The sequence below is a fragment of the Dipodomys merriami genome, unplaced genomic scaffold (genome assembly GCF_024711535.1).
Source record: "Dipodomys merriami isolate MVZ:Mamm:240054 unplaced genomic scaffold, mDipMer1.0.p SCAF_154, whole genome shotgun sequence".
NCBI classification, from domain to species: Eukaryota; Metazoa; Chordata; class Mammalia; order Rodentia; family Heteromyidae; genus Dipodomys; species Dipodomys merriami.
Genome location: NW_027202871.1, coordinates 1,750,071 through 1,771,944, shown reverse-complemented (window position 1 = coordinate 1,771,944; position 21,874 = coordinate 1,750,071). Strand labels below are relative to the sequence as shown.

Below are 21,874 nucleotides of genomic sequence, written 5' to 3'. Positions count from 1 at the left end.
CCCCTTCCCCTCCACAAATTATACCGACATCAAATACAGTGAAAGCAGGGGTTATACTGTGGGGGAGGGACATACAAAACAACAAAGAAATAATCTTATAAATGCGTTAGAAACAAATGCATGAAAGAAAAAAATTTAAATACATATCTTAGGGTTCATTTTCCTAACATCACCTTATCTGACCTTTTCTGCTTGACTCATACATATACTAGATATTGCAAATAAGGGAAATTCTTTGGTTAATACTCCTGGCATCTCTCCTTGAAGAATTAAAAAATGAGATAAATTAAAACTTATTTTTACAAATAAAAATTACCATGATAATAAGGTTAAATATACTGATTTATATACTTTCAAAACTATCTCTTACAAAAGAGAAACTAAGTAATATATAGCATGGTAATCTTAAATTTTCCATGAAGTAACTAGCCTTTATTTTTTAAAAGTTGATCATTGTAACAACTAGTATTTCACGTTACTTTATTCATTATTGTTTTCTGCATATGTTTTGTTCCCTATTTGTTGAACTGTAAGCTTAAAATATTCCAATGAGAAAATGACCATACCTTGAGATTAAACTATATAGAGTGCTGACATTTAATAATTTTTTAACTGTGAAAGTGGCAGTTTCATTTAGTTCAAACTAACAGTAAGAATTTATACAGTGAAGGGTTGAGTTTTTCGTCTTAGAAGCAGCAGAAGAAAGCACACAAAAGATTCACAGATTTCCTGCCTAGAGATATTCAGTCTTTTATTAAAAACTATTATAACCCAACAGCCCAGAAAAAATGAATATGGCAGCACAGTTAAATATACAAAAGATCCTCATTCTTTTTGAAAAAAATATTATCAACTTGGGAACCCAGAAGAAAGTGTTTACAACATAAATAAGCTATCAGATAAGCTAATCAGATATTTCAGAAACATTCTTGAGACTTCCAGTCACAATGTTTTCATGCTTCATCCTCAGATGTAATACTAGAATGATGTCGCAAAAGATCTGATCTCATCATACCTCTGTTCAACTTCTTCCAACTCTCTCAGTCTTCTATGATAAAGATTGACACACTTCTTCCTAAAGGTTCAGATAATCGGTACTGTATAGACTTTCAGACTTTGCTGTCAGTATTGAATTAATATTCACTAAGTAAGCAATGTTAGGACGGTTAGTAGAACTGAAAGCCAGCCTGTAGATTATATTGTAGACTGTCTTCCTGATGATTGCTTATTGAAGATTCACTTAAAAGGCAGAAAAAATATTTGGTTTTAGGATTTTCCTTGGCTGAGTTCCAGACTTAAGTGACTACCATGTTTAACCTGTACTGCTTCCATATACTAAGAAATAGCACCATTCAAGATGGTTTTGAGTGTGAGGTTTGCCCCTTGTTGGTTAAGGTTATTTGTGGTACTGCTGATTGGTACAGGGTAGATAGCATAAAGAACTCTTTACATTCATTCTTTCACATGAATGAAGAGTATGATTTGGCATTGAGGGTGAATGTGATGAACTTTTGTTAGGATTAATATTGCTTGTGAGAAAACATTCCAAATTTTGATAAATAACAATGTATTAATTTAAAGCTACATTTATTAAAAATGATCTCTAACTTATCTTTAATGGTTGACTTCTTTTTTTTCTTTTCTTTTCTTTTTTTTTTTAGCCACCAGCAGAGCAGGCCAAAGCCAGGTTACAACTGGTCCTTGAAGCTGCTGGTAAGTACTGATGATTAAGTACACACAAGTAAAAATACGCATATCTAGGCAGATCCCCTGCTTCTATGTGAGTTAAAGAGAAAGCTCCTTCCAGGTGAATTGGTTCAAGCCTGTAATTCTAGCTCTTTGGGAGGCAAAGATCAGGTGATTGCCATCTGAGGCCAGCCTATACATAAATGTTGAAGGCAGTCAGTCTCACCTAATAAGTGGGCACTGTACCACATGCCTGTTATACCAACTACAGGGAAAGCACAATGGCTGGGTATAGGAGTATTCATCCATCATCCTTGGAGACACAGGGAAGCAGAAGTGGGAGAACTGCATCCCAGGCTTGCCTGGAAATAAAGTAAGACCCTAGTTCAAAACTTACCAATGCAGAATTGGGCTGGAGGCCAGGCTCCAGTGGTTGAACCACCACCTTGCAAACTTGTGTTCCCGAATTTAATTCCAGTACTATGAGTGAACAAACAGAAAGCTCCTTTAAAAAAAACTCTTGACAGATGTATACAGTCTAGATTATATAGAGGGCCATATAAAGTATTTGTTGCTGTGATCGAATGCTAAATATAGTGCTAATTTATAATCAGATGAATGTAATTCTTTACCTTCATAATGATTAGCGTGGCATCAATTTAAATTTTTAATTTTGGTGAATTCAACTTTATTATTTTGTCTTTTATGGATTGTGCTTTTGGTGGCATGTATGGGAATTTTTTGACCAACCTCAGATCATGATTTTCTCCTAAAAGTTTAAAAATTTCACATTTTATATTTAAGACTATGACCATTTTGTTTCTCATATAGGGTGAAATAGGTTAGGATTTTTAACTGTTCTGTAAGAAATTATGTCAGTATAAATTGAGAATTCTGTCAGTTACATCGACTGACTTGACAGTATGTTCTAGACTTTGTCTAATCTTAAAGGCTATTCTATTTCTCATTCATACAATAATGTTACAACTTCAATTTTAGATGTTCTGATCAGCTTCATGTCTTCTTTCTTAAACTTGTGTACAATCCATGCTATGTTTTCTAATGCTAATAATATATTACTTTGAATCTTACTATGCTCTTCATATGTAGGTAGCTTATTTAAATCATGTCATCAGGCATAGTACTCTAGTTTCTAAAATTATTTTTTTTAATGTGAAAGAGTTTATAATTTCCACGGGGATGAAATGGGATTTTTATTTTCACCTTAGAAATAATTTAAGACCATTATATTTTTAGTGCTTATTGTGAAAATACCTATGTGCATGTTGATTGGAGGATTTCTTACTTTTTCTCTACACTGTTTTAGATTATTTTTGTGAGATTGACTACTATGGGAATTAATATAATGTAGCTGATGTTGATACTTAGAATGGTTTTACAAAAACGTCGTGCTACTTTTCTTTTTTCTTTCTTTTTGTGGGGAATTGAATGCAGGACCTCATGCTTTAGCTCATTTGCTAATTTGACTGGGGCTCTACCACTTGAGCCATGCCCATCCAACTCAGCTTTTTTCGCTTAGTTGGAAATGGAATCTTTTCTGCTTTGAACTGTGAGCTTTCAGATTTCAGCCTCTTGAGTAACTAGGATTACAGGTATTAGCCACTGATGCCCCCAGCTTATGCTATGTTTCATTGTCATTGGTTAAGTGATCATTTTCTCAGCTTTCCCTTTTTGATGCTCTGAAAATCACCTAGTGTTATTTTTAGTGAGAACTTTCCTTTGGAGAAAGAAAGCAGATGGATAGATAGGGATTAGAGTACATAGACAAGTATAGAACTCATTGGCAAGGTTGCAATTCTGTTTTGGTGATGAATTAAAACATGCTCAGGTATTACTAAATTTAAACATACCAAGGAAGCTGGGGTAAGAAGTGAAGTGCAGTCTGACAAAGCTTGCAGTCAGAGTCTAGCCTAGTTCTGGATTGAGATACCTGGCAAGGTAGGCCTTGTAGCAGCCAGTGTTACATTGGAAGTCACCTGAGTTTCCAGGGTAAATACCTGTGACTTTGAAACCTTAAAATTAGATATGAGGAAAGATTTAGGCTTTATATTGCATTCTTTAGGGAGTATTTATTTCAGTCTTTTATCTACATACTTAGTAGCTGAAGTTCCTGTATAGAAATGCTACAGATTAGTGCTTTACTCCAGCTATGGGTCCCAGAAGAATGCTTCACTTTCAACTGTTTCATTGTCACTGATTATGATAGTGAACACTGATAATCTTATAAATGTTGGATTAAAGTCTATTTAGAACATTTATCCATGATTATCAGAAGTATAATTTTTGAAAGATATATGTGTAAATAAAGTAACAAAATATAACCATGTAGTATTATGCATATTCACCACACGTGAATTTGTAGTCAAAGCTTTTATTGTATTTGTTATGATCATATTTTATATGCACCAAACTACTACATATTTATATTCTGATTCAAAAGTTTGAAATTTTAACCTTTGACTCTTTTGTAAATGCAATAATTCACCCAGATTCAATTATTCAGATTTTACAATATTTTTTCCATATGATTCGTTATTGTCTTTCCCATTATCATCTCCTCAGTGAAAATGTCAGACATTTTACCCAGAGGTCATCCCGTACCTTCCCCTCCATTTCCTGCCTCAGTTTTATTGCTCTGTGGAGAGATGCTAATGAAGAGTGGAGCAGTCCTGAGCTTACCTCTGCTTCTTCCATGGTCATGGGCGATTGGATGTTTATTGATTGTTTAGTGAGATCAGAGGTGGTTTTCCAAGCTCTGTGTGTGTGTGTGTGTGTGTGTGTGTGTGTGTGTGTGTGTGTATGTTGTGACAGGTGTGTATAGGTGTGTGCATGCATGTTCTAGGTCACTACAGCTCCCTATTTTATAAATGCAGGTTATGGAGGTTGGCTTCATATAATGTAAATACTGCCATAATTGTTTGGAGGAACATTTACATGTTCACCACCAATCTACCTTGACTCTGTTTCATGTCAATAGAATCCTATAACACAAATCTTTTATGGCCAGCTTTCATTTAGTCTGTTCTAGAAATATGCTCATGTTCTTTGTATATCTGAATAATAGTCCACTCTGTGTGTGTGTGTGTGTGTGTGTGTGTGTGTGTGTGTGTGTGTGTGTGTGTGTGTGTGTGTGCATGTGTGCACGCACACATGAATGCTGTCTATTCATTCACTGGAAATTTGGTCTATTTCTACTTTGGGGCTATTGTGAATAGCATTACTATGAATATGCATACATTGCATACATTTAAAAAATTATTTTAGGGGCTGGGAATGTGGCTCAGTGGTAGAGCGCTTGCCTTGCATGCCTGAGGCTGGGTTCGATTCCTCAGCACCATATAAGCAAAAAGAAAAAAAGCCGGAAGTGGCGCTGTGGCTCAAGTGGTAGAGCGCTAGCCTTGAGCTGAAGAGCTGAGGGACAGCGCCCAGGCCCAGAGTTCAGGCCCCACGACCGGACCCAAAAAAAAAAAATTATTTTATTGTAAGGGTGATAAACAAAAGGGTTACAGTTACATGAGTCAGGTAATGAGTACATTTCTTTTTGAATAGTGTCAGCCCTCCCTCATTTTCTACCAGTTTTTCCCCTCTCAATCTATGAACACATTTTTGTTCAAGTACTTGATTGCAGGTTTGAGTGTCTTTACCTAGGGAAACTGGGGTCATTTGGCAATTCTATATTTAATTTTTTTAACTGTTTACCACAGGGGCTGAACCATTTTCTTTTCCCACCCTCGAAATAATAGAATTGTTCTCTGTTGTGTTAACCAAAGAGCATCCACATTCAGGGCACCAGTATGGAAATGTTTTGCTTCGGTGACTGTCAGAATGTCCTTATCGATGATAACTGCTATGTGGGGCTGTGGTGCAGACAGGCACAGCGTAAAAAGAAAAAGCTTCTCACATAATTTAAAGATGTTTTTGTCCAAACTCTTTCTCTCTCTCTCTCTCTCTCTCTCTCTCTCTCTCTCTCTCTCTCTCTCTCTCTCTCTCTCTCTCTCTCTCTCTCTCTCTCTCTCTCTCTCACACACACACACACACACACACATTCTATGACTTACATCTCTACATGGCAAATGTACTAACTGCATATTACAAAGACTGAAAGCTTAAAAGGGCTTGCAAAGAGTCACACAGCTGCTCAGTAACGGAATGCAGGATGCAAGTGCAATGACTTCTGACTCCTGAGCTATTTCAATCCATAGATAAAATCCTTGAGTTCTGTTGGGAGAAAGGAAATTAAAAATATTAACAAATACCTTTCTATTCTGTAGACTTAGTTCTGTGATTGCTTTACAATAAAATCATCTGTAGCCTCAAATAAGATTTTGATTCTGAAGTGAGTTTTTAAATTGATCAGTTTCATTCAGGAAAAAAAAGTTATTTTTGTCCCCTAACTATATAGAGCATTCATAATCATTAAGCTTATAACTTTGAAAAAAGCCAGAGTAATATTTAGGATCACCAATATCCTAGCTATGGACATTCGTGCCAGTGGTCCTTTGTGGGTAGAAGATGGGCACGGATAGTTCTGTGCATATGCACGTCACAGGCAGGACATGAGCTAGCTTAGCTCTCAGCTGTACGTTATTCACTCTACTTCAGTTCTTTTGCAGCACCTTAAATGGAGAGTTTCTTCTCTCAACTGCACACACTCCCTTCTCTTCACAGTCTTGTGACACAAGCATTCTACGTCCCGTCTAGCACAAATGTTTGTGATCCCAGGAATTACGGGTGTCACTGCCTTGATAATCTCACACTGTTTTCCACACCATAGAAGCTGCTGTAATCTGATTTATAGCTGCCAGAGATTTCACTCAGCAAGTTTCTGACCACTGACCTGAGAAACAGGCTAGTGTGTGTGTGTGTGTGTGTGTGTGTGTGTGTGTGTGTGTGTGTGTGTGTGTGTGTGTGTGTGTGTGTGTGTGTGTGTGTGTGTGTGTGTGTGTGTGTGTGTGTGTGTGTGTGTGTGTGTGTTTATGTGTAAGAGGCTTTCATGGTAAGCCTTCAGAAAATGTTTGAAAAATTAACTTCTGTATTATAGTTAGTAAGTAGTTTGGAGCTTCCACTTTTTTTTTTTTTCTCACCTTGGAGTCTCCTTGCCCATGTGCTGACAATTTAGGTGGACATCTGACTCCACTAACCTGGCGCTCATTGTCAAGTCTCCTCTTTACTATGTTTTAGTAGCCTTGCCAGTGAAATGGGACACAGTGAGTGAAGTTGTGGTTGTGGAGTTTAAATGAGCCAATATTTACAAAGCACTGTATGTCCCACGTATTCTGTAACTGTTACCGTTAATTTGAAGGGCATTGCCGTCAAATACTGAGATCTCAGTGACATGAACTCTGTGCCATGCGAGGTCCACTCCATGGAAGATACACAGCAAAGTTGTTAGTGCGTGGGGCCCTTCAGTGTTCATTGACAAAGTGGAAGTAGTAACATATAGTGAAGACAACCTGTAGTCTTCTGAGAACTGATCTGTTTGCTGTTCTTAAGACTGAGGACTGATTGCTGTGTGCTAGCCAGCTGGAGGAAGAGCAACTTTGGTTTTGTACTTGGTGGCATTACCAGGGTTGGATGGGCAGGTGAGTCACATGCCTCCTCTGGCCTGCATGCACCCCTGGTACATGATGTCATCAAGAATTAAGACCAGTAAGAATAGCACTTTAATTTAAAAAGAGAAGAGAATCCTGGCGCTGGTGGCTCACTCCTGTCTTCCTAGCTACTCAGGAGGCTGAGGTCTAAGGATCACGATTCAAAGCCAGCGTGGGCAGGAAAATCCATGAGACTCTAATCTCCAATAAACAACTAGAAAGCCAGAAGTGGTAATATAGCTCAAGTGGTAGAGCACTTGCCTTGAGCAGAAGAGCACAGGGATAGCGCCCAGGCCCAGAGTTCAAGTCTCATGACTAACCAAAAACAAAAACAAAAAAAAAAAAACAGCAAAAAGAGAAAGAGAAGAGAATAAAATGTTAAATAAGTTGATTGACTTGGGCATTAGTTCAAAGTTTTTTTTCATCACATATGGTTTCTGTAAACATATAATTGAACAGCTTCAATGCAAGATGAAATTGATCATGCTAATTTAACTTCCAGTTTCTGTCAATGTGTGTGATTTTTGTCTTTGTAATAACCCAGAAAGGTAAAATTAGTGCTGCCTAAAAAGAATCTTTAAGTAATTTGTCTTTAAAAAAAAGTCTCTTGTTTGTTTTAACCTCAGTTACATGTTTATATTTGATTTAGACCTAATAATATTTAGTAAGAAGAAAGCCATCAGCAAGAGCCTAACAATATCACAGCCACTTCCCATGTTTGAGCAGATGTTAAGCAGACAGTAGCTGAATGTTAATTTGAGAGGGTAGGATGTTTAAGCCTAGCTGAAGTATGTTGCATGTGGGCTTTCTGGACTAGAGCACAATGCTGGGCCTCTGGGGAGAATTTTAAAGCTAAACCTCTTTCTTCTGGGTCCTCTATATGGACTCTCTCAAGTCAGTATAAAGCAGATCATCCCTAGGCTAAAGCCCTTCAGCTTTTGTTATTGGGCTCAGTAGACCTGTAATTAGGCCTCCTGGCAGGCATTGCCGGCCGGTTCGTGGTCATATGGAGTTTCTGTGAGGCAGACTGGCTTTGTATAAATCCCGAGAAGGAATACGTTTATGGGTCACTTCCTACCAGGACCAGGCTTTGTCCTTCTGCCCTGCGGCTGACAGGGAGCAGGTTCCCTTGACCGTGGACTGCTCCGTGCACAACCCACACTCCCTCCACTAATCCCCAGTGTAAACAGAGGATTTAGGAGAGCTTCTGTCTCTTACAGTGGCCAATTCACTCGGGTGTCTGCGAGTTTATTTTCTCGACTTCATTATCGAAAGACTGACAAATGTATGGGATTTAAATGCTTGTTTATATATCAGATATGCAAGTCTTTTGAGAGTCACTATATTTGTCTAATATTAAATTATATAATAAGATTCTTGCCATTAACTAATGGATTAATATTTTGGTTTAGTGTCTTAAAATCTTTGGACTTTTCTTATAGGACAAATTAAAGGCCTGTTGTTTTATTTTACCCCCATGAGTAAAATAACTTTAATTTTGAAAATGCCAAAAAGTGACTATGAAGGTTTCAGATAAACATTTTTAAATTTTATATAGAATATTTATTCTATATTAAAATTCCATTTTAATGCAACAGAGTTTGAAAGGAATATAAGATCATTTTGTGAAATTCTTAATAAAAATGTGATTCATAAGGGATTAAAAAACCATCATTAATTGAGCATGTACTATAGGATATATGCTCATGGTGACATGAGACTTGTTTGTGTTTTAAATGTTTTTAACAATTGTTCCATGCTACCTAGTCAAGGAAAATATTTTGATTTTAAGAAAATCATGATTGATTTTTCATTTTGCCACTTTATGTGGGCTGTTTTCACTATGATTTTTCTCACCATTGCTTGGGTTACATTGGAATTAGATTGTACAATGCATGGAAGTCCTACATACACACTGCAAAGAGCTGTCAGCTATTGTCCTAAGAGCCGACTTTTCTTTAAGGGGAAATCAAAATGATGACTACTTTCCCAAGTCTGAGCTAGTAAACCAGTGCTTAGTATTTTGCATTTTGTGATGTAAAAATGGTTCATGACAGATGTGGCTGAAAAGACCACATACGTAGACTGTATGATTTTAGTCTGGTGGAACTAACAGGATCACTCATTACATTTTAGACCCTGGGGTTTCTTTCTTCTTTCTTTATAATAATTAAAAGAAAAAAACTGTTTAAATAGAGTGGCCCTTTGCTGTGTTTGCGGACAGCATCTTCTCCTAAATTTAGAGATGATATCAACAAATAACTCGACCTGTTTTCTACAAGATCCTTTTATTAATGGTTATTTAGTGTTAACTCTTTTTAAGTTTCTAGTTGTGTTGTCATCTCAGAAAAAGTTGAAATTTTTTCTGTTTTATAGGAAATATTAATTTTATTTAGAAAAATTAGAGCCCACTCCTTAAAGAATCTAAAACCAGTGACTTACTCTAAATTATTAATTTTAAAAAGTTGTGTTTCAATTATGTACAACAACAAAAAACATTCTATAGTAAGCTTTCTCTTTCATTCACAACTAGGAGAATCAAAGTGGATGAGACTTCTTTTTTATTTATTTATTTTATTGTGATGGTGATGTACAGAGGAGTTACAGTTACATAAGTAAGGTAATAAGTACATTTCTTGTCAAACTTGTTACCCCTTCCCTAATTTTTCTCCTACTTTCTCTCCCCCAGGCCCCCCACAAGTTGTACAGATCATTTCCAACATACTGAGACTTCTCTTTTTTAAAAAAATGCATATGGTAAATCATATGATTGTGATGTATTTGAACATTAGAGGAAAAGTTGTTGAACAGTATATATACTTTCATCCTATGTTTGTACTAGCCAAAAGTTAATATTTTTGTTGAAAAAATATCTAGGATGATATCAAGACTCTAATAGTAGTTATTGTCTATGGGCAGTGGGATTTTGGTTTCTTAAAAAAATTGTTTCATATTATCTTTATTTTCTGGTTGTGTATTTAGGAAAAGAACCTGGAGATGTCCAGGAAAAATTTAATTTAAGCCTGATAAAATACCATAAAATTTTGTATAAAATGTAATAAATGCTGATAGTGTGTAATTACGTAACTATTCACCTTTACATGACTCCAGAAACTTCCTTTGTGCTCCTTTGAAGTCCTTTCTCTCTCCGCCTCTGGTCTTTGCCCCTAACTAGTCTGCGTGCGGTGACTCCCGTCTTGCTATTTTTCGCATGCTTTGTAAGTGGACTTGTATAGTGTGTAGTCTTTTGTGCCTATAGTCTTCCAGGCGGTGTTATGCTCCTCACCGTTCTCTTTATTGAAGTACTCGTTCCTTCTTTAGATGGACCGGTATGTTTAGTCTTTTAGCAGTTGGTGGACAGTTGGATTATTCTAGTTTATGGTTTTATGACTAAAATGTACATAAGATTTGAATACAAGTCTATTGAAATGTATGTTTTGATTTGTTTTGGGTAAATACTTAGAAATTAAATTGCTAAATATCAAGTGGTGGTGCTAGCCAGCATACCAGCCCTTTGTTCAAGCCCCTGGTCCAGTACACAAACGCGCACACACACACACACACACACACACACACACACACACACACACACACACACACACACACACGAGCAAGTTTAGAATTGCCTGGTTTACATAGAAATAGAAGTGTAATTTTGTTGTTGTCATTGGTCAGATCTTGTTTTTGTTTTTTATACTAAACTCTCAATCTAGTCTCCAAAGTGGCTGTAGGTAATTGAAATAGGCAAGAATCAGAAAGATAAATATCACTTGTTTTCATTCATATGTGTTGTTTAGATCTAAAACCACCCAAACAAGAAGACTAGAACAAGATGGCGGGGGGTGGGGGGGCGGGCATGGGGTGAAGAGGCAGCAGAGAGAGGCAGAAAAACCAATATAGCCCAATTTTATTATTATGTACAGTATATAAAATGTATTTGCTTCTTATCCTCGATATTACCAGCTCTTGTTAGGTCTTTTTTGGAGGTGACAGTTAATTTTAGCCCTTCTGTTGAATGTGTTGTGTTTTATTTTACCTTAATATGCCTTCCTGTAGTGACTAATGATTTGGATATCTTCACATGTATTTGTCATCTGTGTATTTTCACGAAACATGCTCATTTTCCATTTTTAAAATCTTTGTACTATATATAATATATTTATTATATAGATAGTACAAGTTAAATATGCACTTTATAAATACTTTTTTCCAGTCTGTAATTTGCCTGCTTATTCTATTAGCAATATCTTTGTTAAATTGATGTTGCCTTTAAGTGACGGTTCTTTGATTTTTAACAGATGCAGGTAGCTAAGTAGCAACATCAAGAATCACAATTTAGAATCAATTTCACCACCCCCCTCCGCTTCTGAAGTTCCCCTATTTTCTGAGCCCTCCCCCACTCTGAAGCCACAGAAACCACTAATCAACAATGGCATCACCCCCTAGGTCGCTGTTTTCTGAGCCAGAATCCCTTTTTTGTCCTACAAGTTTGATTTTCCTGATGTCATTTAAGTAGATTCATATAATATGTAATCATTTGAGTTTGACTTCTTAGATAGACAACATAGTACCCTTGAGAATTATCCATACAATTGCATAGATCAGTGTATTTCTCTTTTGTTACTGAATAGTATTTCATCGTGTGAATTAATAAGTGAAGGATACTGTTAACCATTTGGGCTGAGCTGATTATGTTTTAAACCATTACAACATTTGCAAATAGGATTTTGTGTGAGCTTAAGTTATTTTTTCTTTTGAGCAAATACCTAAGAGTGGGATTGCTTGCTTCATGACAGTTGTATGTTTACATTATGGAAAGCCTCACATTGTTTTCTAACATGGCTGAAAATGTTTGTGCTCCCCCCAGGAATACATAATAATCCCAGCCACCCCACAGCTTTACCATCACTTTGGAATCTTACTAGTGTTGCTTGTTCTCCCCATTCTATTGGTAATACGGAGATACCACAGCAGTATATCATCTTAAGTGGTGTGATTCCAAACATGTAAGATTGTTAACCATTGGGATGTAACATGTAAATAAGAAAGTACCTATCATTATCTCAGTAAATACAGAAAAGGTATTTTACAAAATAAAACTCTTATTCCTGATAAACACATATTAAGCTAAGAACATCTTCAGTTCATAAAGTACATTTATGCAACAATAAATGTGTCTTAATGGTGAAAAATTGTCCTTACAGAAAATCCCAACAAATCTTCAAAAAAAAAAACCACCCTAAAATTTCAGCCTAAAAGATAAAAGTCAACTATTCAAACAGAATTCTATTTTTAATCTATTAACATTGAGCAAATGGAAATTGAAACTTAAACCAAACCTACTACTTATAATAATAAAATACTTAGGAATAAATTGAACAACGGTTAAATGCTTTAGTTATTTTGGGATGGGTTTTGCATTGAAATGCCCAGGCAAGCCTGGGTCATGATCCTCCTATTGTATGCTCTCTGTGAAGACAGGTACACACTACCATGCTTAATACTGGTTGAAATGATGTCTCTAACTTTTTTCTTCACACTGGCCTCAAAACATGATCCAGGAAAGCATCAGTGTTTAGAGGTTTAGTTGAGGTTTTGTTACATAGTAGGGTTGACTTATTCATTGTGTGGTCTTCAGTTCTTCCGTCTTCAGGGAGGTTGGGCTGACGTCCCATGGCCCAGTCTCCACCCCAGGCAGCTGGCCTGTGGCATCTAATGTGATAGTCCTCACTCTAGATCTCCTCACTAGCAGATGGAAGTCTTAGTAGCCCACCTTGAATACAAGTGCTTTTCCCACCCTGGCTTCTCAGAAGCTAACAACAGAGGCCATATCAGATTCCTTAGTAAAATTTCTCATGTAGTTGTTAGTTGAATATTCAGGTTTTTTTCATGATTTTATATTTTTATAAATGCTGTATTCTTAACTCTAGAATTTTTTGTCTAGATTGATGTTAATGCTAAGATGTATTGGTCCCTTTCTAATAGCTGATGAGTTCCAGCACCATTTGTTAATTCCTTTCTATTCAGTGAATTAGACTTCTTTTTCCAGGGGAAAAGTAGTTTTTCCCTTCCAGTTTGTTACTTTTTAGATCTTGTCAAATATGTCTTTAACAACATATGCATATTTACAAATTAGTGGGTTTTGCTGTGATATTTCCATGCATGTGTGTGGAACTACGCCTTGATAATGGCCACCTGCCCTTCTACCCTCTCTCCTCCTCCTTTTCTTTCACTGCCCTGTCCTTGTCTAGTCTAAGCTTCCCTCTTCTATGGGTCATCTTCTTTTGATGCAGTGCTTGGCTTCTGTGTCTAACTTACTTTGCTCAGCATGATGTCCTCCACATCCATCTATTTTTCTGAAATGACAGGATTTCAATCTTGCTTATGCATGAAAAGATACACAGTAGAGTTATATATACACATATATATGTAGACACAATATATTTATTCATCTGTTGACAGGTACCCAGGCTGATTAATATCTTGGTTTTTGTGAATGGTATTGAAATAAACAACAGTATAATCTACATACTTTTAAAATCTCTTTTAGGTTGACTAAACTAGAAAATGCTTAAGGCAGCTCTAGTAAAGTTCTGACATGAAAAGATGGGTAAATTACAAATAGAAGATGGAAGCTCGTAGGAAATCATAGGATCCAGTCACTGGGAGGTCTGCACACAGCCTTTAAGTATATCACTGTTTACCTTCCAGGGCAGCCTAGCTGTCCCCAGGGCCACTGTGATGCAGGGTCACCAAGGGCAAATGAAGGACACTCAGTGTTACCTACGTAAGAAGTGAGGGAAAGGGCCAGGCGCCTGGCAGACTTTAATGAAAAAGAGACGGAAACAGGTGTCCATCAAAACATTAAGGGGACAAATTCCAGCATACAGACACAGTATAGAATAATTCCATACCACACATTTATTTTTTAACACTGTGTATGCTTGTAATATTGATACAAAGCACAGAAAAATATTCAAACTACAAGAGGAAGGAAGTAATGGGTAGTGATTTTTTGCCTTTATTTTCTACTTGCCAGTAGTGCTTTGACTTCTTTTAAAATAAGCTGAAATTTCATCAATGAAACTTTAAAGACTTTCAACACTAGATACAAGATATCAGCTACAAACAGTGACTTTCAATTTTGGAAATTTAATGCAGTTAAATCATGAAGCTTTATTTCCCAGAAGGACAAATATATGGGATATGCCTTTCTTATGGTGTATTTGGGATTAAAAATATTTCGAGCTAGGTACCAGTGGCTCATTCTTGTACTAATAACTATTCAGAAGGCTGAGATCTGAGGATCACTATTCAAAGCCAGCCTGGGCAGAAAAAGTCTATGAGATTCATGTCTCCAGTTAACCAGCAAAAAGCCAGAAGTAGAGCTGTGGCTCACATGGTAGAATACTAGCCATTTTTGAAGAAATGCAAGGATACTGCCTAGGCACTGAGTTCAAGCCCCAATACTAAGCAAAAAGAAAAAAAAAAGGAAAGTGTTTTATAACTAAAAACCATTGAGTACATTAAATGCATCTTTCTTTTAAGAAAAGATTTATATATATATATATATATATATATAAGATGTGTATATTACATATAAAAATAATATCTTCATAATCTTACTAGCCTTATGAAATGGTATGTCCTAGTTACCCTACTGCACAGTACTACAGCACAATTTATGCTTGTGGAAGTCTAACTTAGCACCAATTGGACAGCACTTCCCTTCCCTCTTAGGGAGCCATCTTGTGTAGTGTTACACACAAGTCAGATCATGTGGGACCTGTGTGTGTATCTTGCTTCGTTTACATAATGATCTCCAATTCTATCTGTGTTTATGACAGTGACAGGATTTCATTCCTTTTATAGTAGATTGGTATTCCATTGTGTACCTACACCACATTTTCTCTATGCATTTATCAGTTGATGGACCCTTAGGTTGTTTCGTGTTGGTTGTGCTTGGTGCTGCAGTAAATATGGATAGATATGTCATTGACATGGACTGGTTTCTTTATGAAATGGCCCACTTGTACCTAACTTTTACATATTATGAACTTTACTTAGTATTAGTGAAAATGATTATTTTCTCTAATCCAGAAATGTAATACTCAGCAAGCCAGGGCTAAGACTTGAAGGAATCAGGAACACATAAAATGCCCAGAAACCTCAAGCAACCCATTAGGCGAGTATGATTAAGAACAAAATTGAGAACTCTTACCATAATGATACCTTAAACAGTTTAAACCCCATGAGATGCAATAGCACAGACAAGCCAGTATTAAACTAACTGACTTGGGATATGGCTTGTCCTTGGACCTCAGAAGACTGTAGAGATAGAGTGCGAGCCATCCATGAGCAAGTGGACAGCTCCAGGTAGCAGCGGGAACAGAGAGGGCGTACTCACAGCCATAACCTGAGCACTTGATGGAAGGGCTGTTTATAAGGTCAGGACAGTTACGAGATGAACTGTCAAGATTTCTGGCCTTAAAACAATGGTGAATTTTTACTACCTCTCAGGCTGCAAAACGAAAGGGAAGAGGATGCTATAAAACATTGCAAAATGTACAAAATAGGTCTGTCCTCAAACTGGGGCCTCAGTTGTATCAAACCACAGGCCAGCAGGAACTACAATCTAGCTGCTTTCCCCTCTTGCCTTCTAATTGATATCCTCTCACTGTCTTCCATTGATCAAGCCCAAATAGCAGCTCCAGGACAGGCAGCCTGCCTAAGGGATGCAGTCTGTAATGTTCTGGAGTGGGTTTGGGCAGGTGAGGGCATACCGTACATCGGGAGGAGCAAAGAGGTCTTGTCCAGCCTCAGCAGGCCTGCATCCTGGGTCTAGGTCACTGGGCCCTTCGCTGTCTCTGCATGACAGTAGAAGAAGGAAAGGAAAGACAAAGGGAGAGCAGATGTCTTCTGGTAATTGCAGGGAAATGGAAATGCGCGTCTTCCTTAGTAGATGGTTGTTAAGTACTTTGAAAATAATATGAAACAGACTAAATTTTACTGTGACTGAATTTATTTAATTAGTCAGAATTGTCCTGGTAGAGCACTTTTCCTTAAGTTTGTTTGAACAAAAATGAATCGTGCCAGGGCTTATGCTAGGCAGGGCAATGTGAAGGTTCCTACAATGCAATCCCTGCCCCACTGGATCTCAAGCTACTTCAGGAGGGAGCTGTGCAAACAAATACAGTCTTGCAGAGCACTCCAAACCACTCACCCATTGTTCAGTATTGGAGACCTTGGTGTGGCTTAAACAGAGCACAAAGCAGCCAAAAGTGTAGAGGAAGCATAGGGTGCCTCCACCTGAGGAATTGAGAAAGCTCTTAAGATCAGTGCAACTTTGGTAGTATTTTGGTTTTTGTTTTCCTCACCTGGGCCTTTATAAATCATATTCATTAACAACTCATTCGTAAAAAGGAACAGTACCAATCTGAATAATAAAGTCCTTTTGATATAGTTATTGAAAGAGTATTTATCATTGACTTATTAAATATGGAGAAATAAATGTGCCATTTTTTCCAAATGGTTTCATTTGCTCATGTTTTCTTTGTTGACTCAAATGAATGAAATTAGAATAAACAATCTCTAAGTCATTTGTAATCATGAGCTGATTAATGGAGTTTGGTTTCATAGCCATTATTCATTCACGAACACCTGATATCTTTCCCATAAACAAATTGTGTTTGTCCAAATTAAGAAATTAAATGAAGCATTTGATGAGTTTATGATTGACCCTTCTAACTCAGAGCCCATTCGTCAATGTCGTTATCATAGAAAACTGTTTGACTAATGTGGTGTCTAAAGAAGCATGTGGATGTATTATGACTTCTGATTAATGCTTGCTGCAAGCCAAACTACCAGATTATAATAATTTTCTGATTCTCATTTTAGCAGCCATTGAAGAACTTCATCTCTGATGAAATGCATTTATATCTCATTAGATTTAGAGATGATTACAAGGTATTGAGTGGATACTTTTTTCAGGTATTATTTTTGAAAGCATTTATAGTATATGTTTTAGAAAAGTCAGTTTTAAAAATGAGTTTTGCATCTTTGAACTTTTTACACATCTTTCCATTTTAGGATGATGAGCTTAATAGATTTTTTTAAAAAAACCATATATTAGCTTATTAACAAATAAAATTTAAATAGGAAAAGGACAAAGTATGGATTCCATTTTCGAGTTTAACTCAAAAATTTTGAATGTTTTTTTTAATGTTTCTTTTCATATTATATGTAATACTTAATATTTGTTTTGTGACATTGATCAAGACACATTGTAGTTACAAAGTGATTTGTTTAAGGGTAACTCTTGTACAGCTACTTACAGATAACAAAAAAATCATTAAAAAATATTTCCACCTTTAGAAACATTTTTTTTTTTTTTTTTGGTGCTGGTTATAGGGCTTGGACTCAGGGCCTGGGCATTGTTCCTTAGCTTTTCACTCAAGGCTGGTGCTCTATCTCTTGAACTATACCTCCACTTCTGTTTTTTTGCAGGTGAATTAGAGATAAGAGTCATGGTTCAAAGCCCAGTCTGGCTTTGAACCATGATTTTCAGATCTCAGCCTCCTGAGTAACTAGGATTACAGGCATGGGCCACCAACTCCAGGCTAAAAAACTATTTGATAGAATAGTACAGCTGAAGCGCTGTGGCCTGGGCTTTGTGGTGAGAGGCCTGACTAAGGCTGCAGTGTGTGCCCAAGTCTCTTGTTATGAAGAGATCCAGGACCTCAAATATGGCCACATTGTCCTTTAACTTTGTGGAGAAGGTGAGAGAAAGAGGTGTGCTGAGGATAGCTTGGATTTATCAGAATCCATAATTCACAGAATTTGGAGGCCAGAGGAATAGGATTTATAACCCCTGATATGACTTATAGGTGCTTCATGGGACAGAGGGAAGAAGCAAGCTTATGGGAAACCATGGACAGAAGGACTTTCAGGAACTTCCTGGTTCCTTTTATACTATGCAAATTGTGGTAATCTGTCGATTTTCTTACATGCTCATCTGCTTTTATAAGGAAAAGAAGAGAAAAAAGCACCAGCTATTAGGCACAGCACATCACCTAAATTCTGTCATGTGGCTCAGAGCAGAATGTTATTGTGGTAACTAGAGCAGAGTACGTAGAAAAGGCAAACCATTGTTAGTTTTCTCAGTATCCCAGGATCTTCAGATCTACCAAAATAAGAGAAAAAAAAAAAGGCTTTCCTCTCAAGTTAGGCCTCCTTTTGCTGTTTTGTTAGTGTAATTGAAGTCTCAGGACAAAGGTAAGTGAGAGAAAGATACATGAGAAGCAGTACTAGGCTTTAGCCTCCGTCCTCTAGTCTCTGCTGGGAAAGCCCTCATGGACTTTGCAGTCGAGGGCCTGTATTGATAATATGTTGGCACAGCAGAAGCAAAGGGTGTGTGACATAGATCTGAGGCTGCGTTTTGGTCTTGCTGATTTAGACTGGTTTTCATTTGTTGAAGATTCTGTGGTAAACACAGCCTGCTTACCTCAGTTTGGATATTAAGATACTAGAATACTGGATTCTACTCTTCCTAAAAAGATTATAAAAGGAGTCATTATAATTTTAAATGAGACTTTGAGCAAGAGACTCTGAAGGAGTTACTTTATCTCTCATCTAGAACATAGATGCTTCTAAAGCAATCTGAGGTTTAGAAGTGCCATAGCTTTCCCAGAGCTGTACCTCCTTAGGCAGTATAGTCAATACTTAGGATTAAGCAGGCTCACCCAAAGTTTCTAAACCTATTATCTTTTTATTTAATTAATTCATAATAATACTCAGTTTTATTCATTTATAGACTATACACTTGAGGAAGACGGGCTATCTCGATGTACCTTTTAAGTTCATGCCCGAAAACACATTACTCTTTAGGTCTATGACAATACCAATATGTTATACTGTGAGTCTTCAAGGAGTCAGATGTTTACAGCCCAATAGAAAGGTCAGCCAGAGAGCTGCTCTGATAAAGCGGTCCAAAGCAAGGAAGCAGAATATGATTCAGAGGAGACAGCAGAAGGAGAGTGAGCTAAGCTGACATAAAAGCACCCACGATGTGTTTGTTATTTAATTAATGTAGCACAAAGTAGTTTGGTCATCAGAGCAAAATGACACTAACAATATGTTCATATCTGTTTTGTATAACTGTGGGATGCCCATTTTATTTTACTATTAAAGGAAGATGCTATCACCTAATTTTATCTCAGGTACAGTCCACCTGAGAAAAGACTCGGGCCAGTGAGAGAGATCTCTTGGTCATTCTGGTTGTCCGTTTGTGAGTGGTAGAAGTCCAGGTGAAATTACCTTGAAGACATTGAAGTCAGGCCTAAGAAAGTGGACTTCACAAGAAAAAAAGAGGGGCTGGGAAGGTGGCTCAGTGGTAGAGTGCTTGCCTTGCATGCATGAGGACCTGGGTTCAATTCCTCAGCACCATATAAGCAGAAAAAGCTAGAAATGGCGCTGTGGTTCAGGTGGTAGAGGGCTAGCCTTGAGCCGAATAGCTGAGGGAATGTGCCCAGGCCCAGAGTTCAAGCCCTACAACCAGCAAAAAAAAAAAAAAAAAGAGAGAAAGTAAGACTTAGAAACCTAGCCTGGAGGAAAGGGAACTGCGCAGGGTCCAGGGTGGGACATCCCCGGGCCTCAGCCTCCTGGTGGTCCCACCTCTGTGGACAGTAGTGTGTCCCTGCCAAAGTCCTGTGCTACCATCCTAGCACCCCAGGCAGTGGCATTGGCATCAGGGCAGTCTTTGGAAGATAAGTAGGCTTGCACCCAGTCTGGATAGTGGAGCTTTGTGGAGAGGCTCATCACTAAATGATAACTAATCATGCCGAAACATTGAACTTGAAGAACCCAGAACTGTGAAAAATATTTTTCTGCTGTTTATGTCAGTTTATATATTGTGTTGGGCGGGCCTGAGCTGACGTGGGGACCTGGCCACGCATCTCAGCTTTTCTAAGCGCCCAGTCCTCCATCACATTTAAAAGAAATGGGGCCGACACTGGCTCTGGAGGAAATTCATATTGCTCAGCTCCACTCCTAATACAGTGACTAGGTAACAAGGGAATGACATTGAAAATAAGACAGGAGTTTTTAAGTGGAGACAAGGGAGATGAGTTTTGTCACTGGCCAGAATGTTTTCTGTTGTTGAAATATGAATGCAGTATTTAACAGTTCTCTGGAAATATCCAAACACATCAATCACACTGCACATAAAAAAATAGTAGAGAATGGTGTTTTCCCAAGAAAAATACTGATATTTAATGATTAGAAATATTACAGTGCATTGAATTACTGAAAACTACAATTTCATTCACTCTATAAGTAGATCTAGATAATTCTTTTCTGTTGCTTACAGAGAACTTCTGCTTCCACTTCATCAAATCTGTAGATTGGCATCTTGGCCTTCTGAAGAAGGGAGTAAGCAAAACAGTCCGACAGAGCACTAGGCTTTGTGGTGTGGAGGTGGGGAGTGCTCCCAACGTGCTCTGGGCTGTGGGCTTGGCCACCTTTCACCAATCCCAGCTGACTACACTGGCTACTAAGATGGTCTCAGGAGCTGCACATCTAAAGTAGACACAGGTCACATGTGACACTGTCAGTTGGCTTACATAGTAGTAACATATTGCTATATTGATTTTCTTATTCTGCTTTCATTTTTTCTCATAAATACTTTAGACTAAAAGAAATAACAAGCAATTTAAATTTCTCATTCAGTGAATGAACTGTCACAGCATTTTTCAAATATTGGAGTTCTTCATATTTTTAAGTATTCATAATATCTGTGTTTTTATAATCTATAAATGTCTCAGACACTGATTTTAGCAATTACCTATTAAATTTTCTATTTTACAATTGTAGCTATCCATAGTTTGAATCATATTCACTGGAAAAGAGCTAATCTTGTTAACTACCTTTTAGAAATCATAGAAAAAAATAGCTCTGTTTCATGTGGTGGTAATTGGAGATAAAGGGCGTATTGTAAACAGACAGTAGTGAAATAGAGGAAATCTTGTTTATGAGAAAAGAGAACTACATGTTATATATAATGTTTTTCTTGTTGCATAATAAATAATAAAGAAACATAGCAATATGTAATAATCAAAGAAATGTAATATAACAGTATCATATAACCCATATGCACATATGAAGTCACATTTTTTGGTAGCCCTTTTCACTTTAAAATAACTCAGAGCCAGGCACCAATGGCTCACACCTGTGTTCCCAGCTACTCAGGAGGCTGAGGTCTCAGGATCACAGTTCTAAGCCAACTTGCCTGAAAAAGTCATGAGACTCTTATCCCCAATTAACCACCAGAAAGCTGGAAGTGGAATTGTAGCTCAAGTCCTAAAAACTATCCTTAAGAATAAAAAAGCTCAAGGACAGCTCCCAGGCCCAGAGTTCAAACCCCAGAATCAGCACACACTCAAAACATTGCACTAAGGAAGTATGCAAAACCAATGATAGTTCCATAGTAGAAGAATTTCTTTTTGTGTTTATTAGTGTGTAGCAAGAGAAAACCATAAATTACAATGCTTTTTTTAAAATAAGAAATGGTGTCAGAAAAA

General features: G+C 37.3%; 1 protein-coding gene across 1 annotated transcript in view; it reads left to right on the top strand.

Annotated features, from left to right (window-relative positions):
• Positions 1-21,874, top strand: part of Rsrc1 (arginine and serine rich coiled-coil 1) — a 252,904-nt gene that overhangs the window by 149,991 nt on the left and 81,039 nt on the right. Inside the window, exon 7 of the mRNA XM_070022829.1 lies at positions 1,662-1,713. Coding sequence (XP_069878930.1) covers positions 1,662-1,713 — 52 coding nt within the window. The remainder of the gene's footprint in view (positions 1-1,661; positions 1,714-21,874) is intronic.